Here is a 1,675-nt window from a genome sequence, read left to right as displayed (position 1 = left end):
ACTGCAGCATCGGTCCCTGCGGGGCATCCCATTGTGTGTGTGGGGGGAGGGGGAGGGGGGGGCAGAGCCCCACCTCCATCCAGAGCTCTTCTGGGTCCTGCAGCTTTGTTTGCAGCAGGGTGAGGGTTTGGGGAAAGCATCAGTGGGGGGGGGGAATAGCAGGGAGCCTTCCTGCTCATTTGTTTCTTTTCCTCCCCAGTGCACGATGACGAGGATGCTGCTGTCAACAGGATTGCGTCAGTTCCTCCCGTTGCTCTTCCCCTCCCTGTCCGGCCGGGACACACCGCGTTCCCTGTTCCCCTGGTGGGGACCTTGGGCTTTGACACCCACACGGGTTCCCCTCCTGCAGGTTGGAGCTGTGCACCTTCACCCTGGCCGTGGCGCTGGGCGCTGTGCTGCTGCTCCCCTTCTCCATCATCAGCAACGAGGTGCTGCTCTCCTTCCCCCACAACTACTACATCCAGTGGCTGAACGGCTCCCTCATCCACGGTGGGTGCGCGGGGTGGTCCCCAGGGTGCTGAGCCTGGGGGGGTGCCCGCACCGGGAGCTCCCCTCATTCCAACACCGGGACCTCACCCCGTTCTGCCCCCCAACAGGCCTCTGGAACTTGGTCTTCCTCTTCTCCAACCTGTCCCTCGTCTTCCTCATGCCCTTCGCGTATTTCTTCACGGAGTCGGAGGGATTTGCTGGATCCAAGAAGGTACACGGCCCCACGGGTGCCGTCCCCACTCCCCCTTCCCCCAGGACCCCCCACCCCCGGCTCCGCGCTGACCCCGGTCCTGCAGGGCATCATGGCCCGCGTGTACGAGACGTCGGTGGTGCTGCTGCTGCTGACGCTGCTGGTGTTGGGCATGGTCTGGGTGGCCTCTGCCATCGCCGGTAACGATGCTGCGAGCCGCCAGTCCCTCTACGGTGGGTGCTGGGAGAGGAGGGGGTCTCTGTTGGGGCAGCACTGGGCTGGGTGCGGTGGGAGGAGTGCACGGGACCCTGCTGCATCCTGACCTACTCCCCCCCCCCCCCTCTCTGCAGACCTCTGGGAGTGCTACCTGCCCTACCTCTACTCCTGCATCTCGCTCTTTGGCGTGCTGCTCCTGCTGCGTGAGTGCTGGGACGCAGCCCCCAGCCCCAACCCGGGGTGGTGGGGGCCCGCTGGGGCCACGGGGAAGGGTTCTGGGGTTCACCCTCTGCTCCCCGCCCGCAGTGTGCACCCCGTTTGGCCTCTCCACCATGTTCACCGTCACCGGGAAGCTGCTGGTGAAGCCCCGGGTAAGCTGTCCCCTACACGGTCCCACTGCCGCGGGTCGGGGGGGGGGGGTCTCGGTGTCCCCGGCACCACGGGGCTGCCTGGGGTACGGCACGCGTGTCCCTGACGGCACCTGCCCATCCTCAGCTCCTGGAGGACCTGGACGAGCAGCTGAGCTGCACGAGGTTCGAGGAGGCTGCCGTGTCCCACAGGATCGCGTCCGGTGGGTGCCCGGGGGTGGGGGGGGGGGCACTGGGTGGCACTGGGACCTGCATTGGTGCCACGAGGACCCCACGAGCCCCGCGCTGTCCCCCACCGCAGGCAGGGCTTCCTGCTGGCTGGACCTGAACGTGGCTCTGCTGCGGGAGCAGCTCCTCAGCATCCAGAGCGAGAGGAAGAAGCTGGGTGAGGAGCTGGGGAGGGGGGGGGGGG

At 67.2% G+C, this 1,675-nt stretch overlaps 1 protein-coding gene across 1 annotated transcript in view; it reads left to right on the top strand.

Moving 5' to 3' along the window:
- LOC110389136 (protein LMBR1L-like) overlaps window positions 78-1,675 on the top strand; it is a 5,018-nt gene continuing 3,420 nt past the window's right edge. The window contains exons 1-8 of the mRNA XM_021379075.1: window positions 78-236; window positions 350-489; window positions 597-700; window positions 786-912; window positions 1,030-1,098; window positions 1,202-1,266; window positions 1,391-1,466; window positions 1,565-1,655. Of these exons, the coding sequence (XP_021234750.1) occupies window positions 647-700; window positions 786-912; window positions 1,030-1,098; window positions 1,202-1,266; window positions 1,391-1,466; window positions 1,565-1,655 (482 nt within the window). The 5' untranslated portion in view covers window positions 78-236; window positions 350-489; window positions 597-646. The remainder of the gene's footprint in view (window positions 237-349; window positions 490-596; window positions 701-785; window positions 913-1,029; window positions 1,099-1,201; window positions 1,267-1,390; window positions 1,467-1,564; window positions 1,656-1,675) is intronic.

The sequence above is a fragment of the Numida meleagris genome, chromosome 32 (assembly GCF_002078875.1).
Source record: "Numida meleagris isolate 19003 breed g44 Domestic line chromosome 32, NumMel1.0, whole genome shotgun sequence".
Taxonomy (NCBI): domain Eukaryota; kingdom Metazoa; phylum Chordata; class Aves; order Galliformes; family Numididae; genus Numida; species Numida meleagris.
Note: the sequence above shows the minus strand (reverse complement) of the source record. Positions and strands in the feature narration are given on the sequence as shown.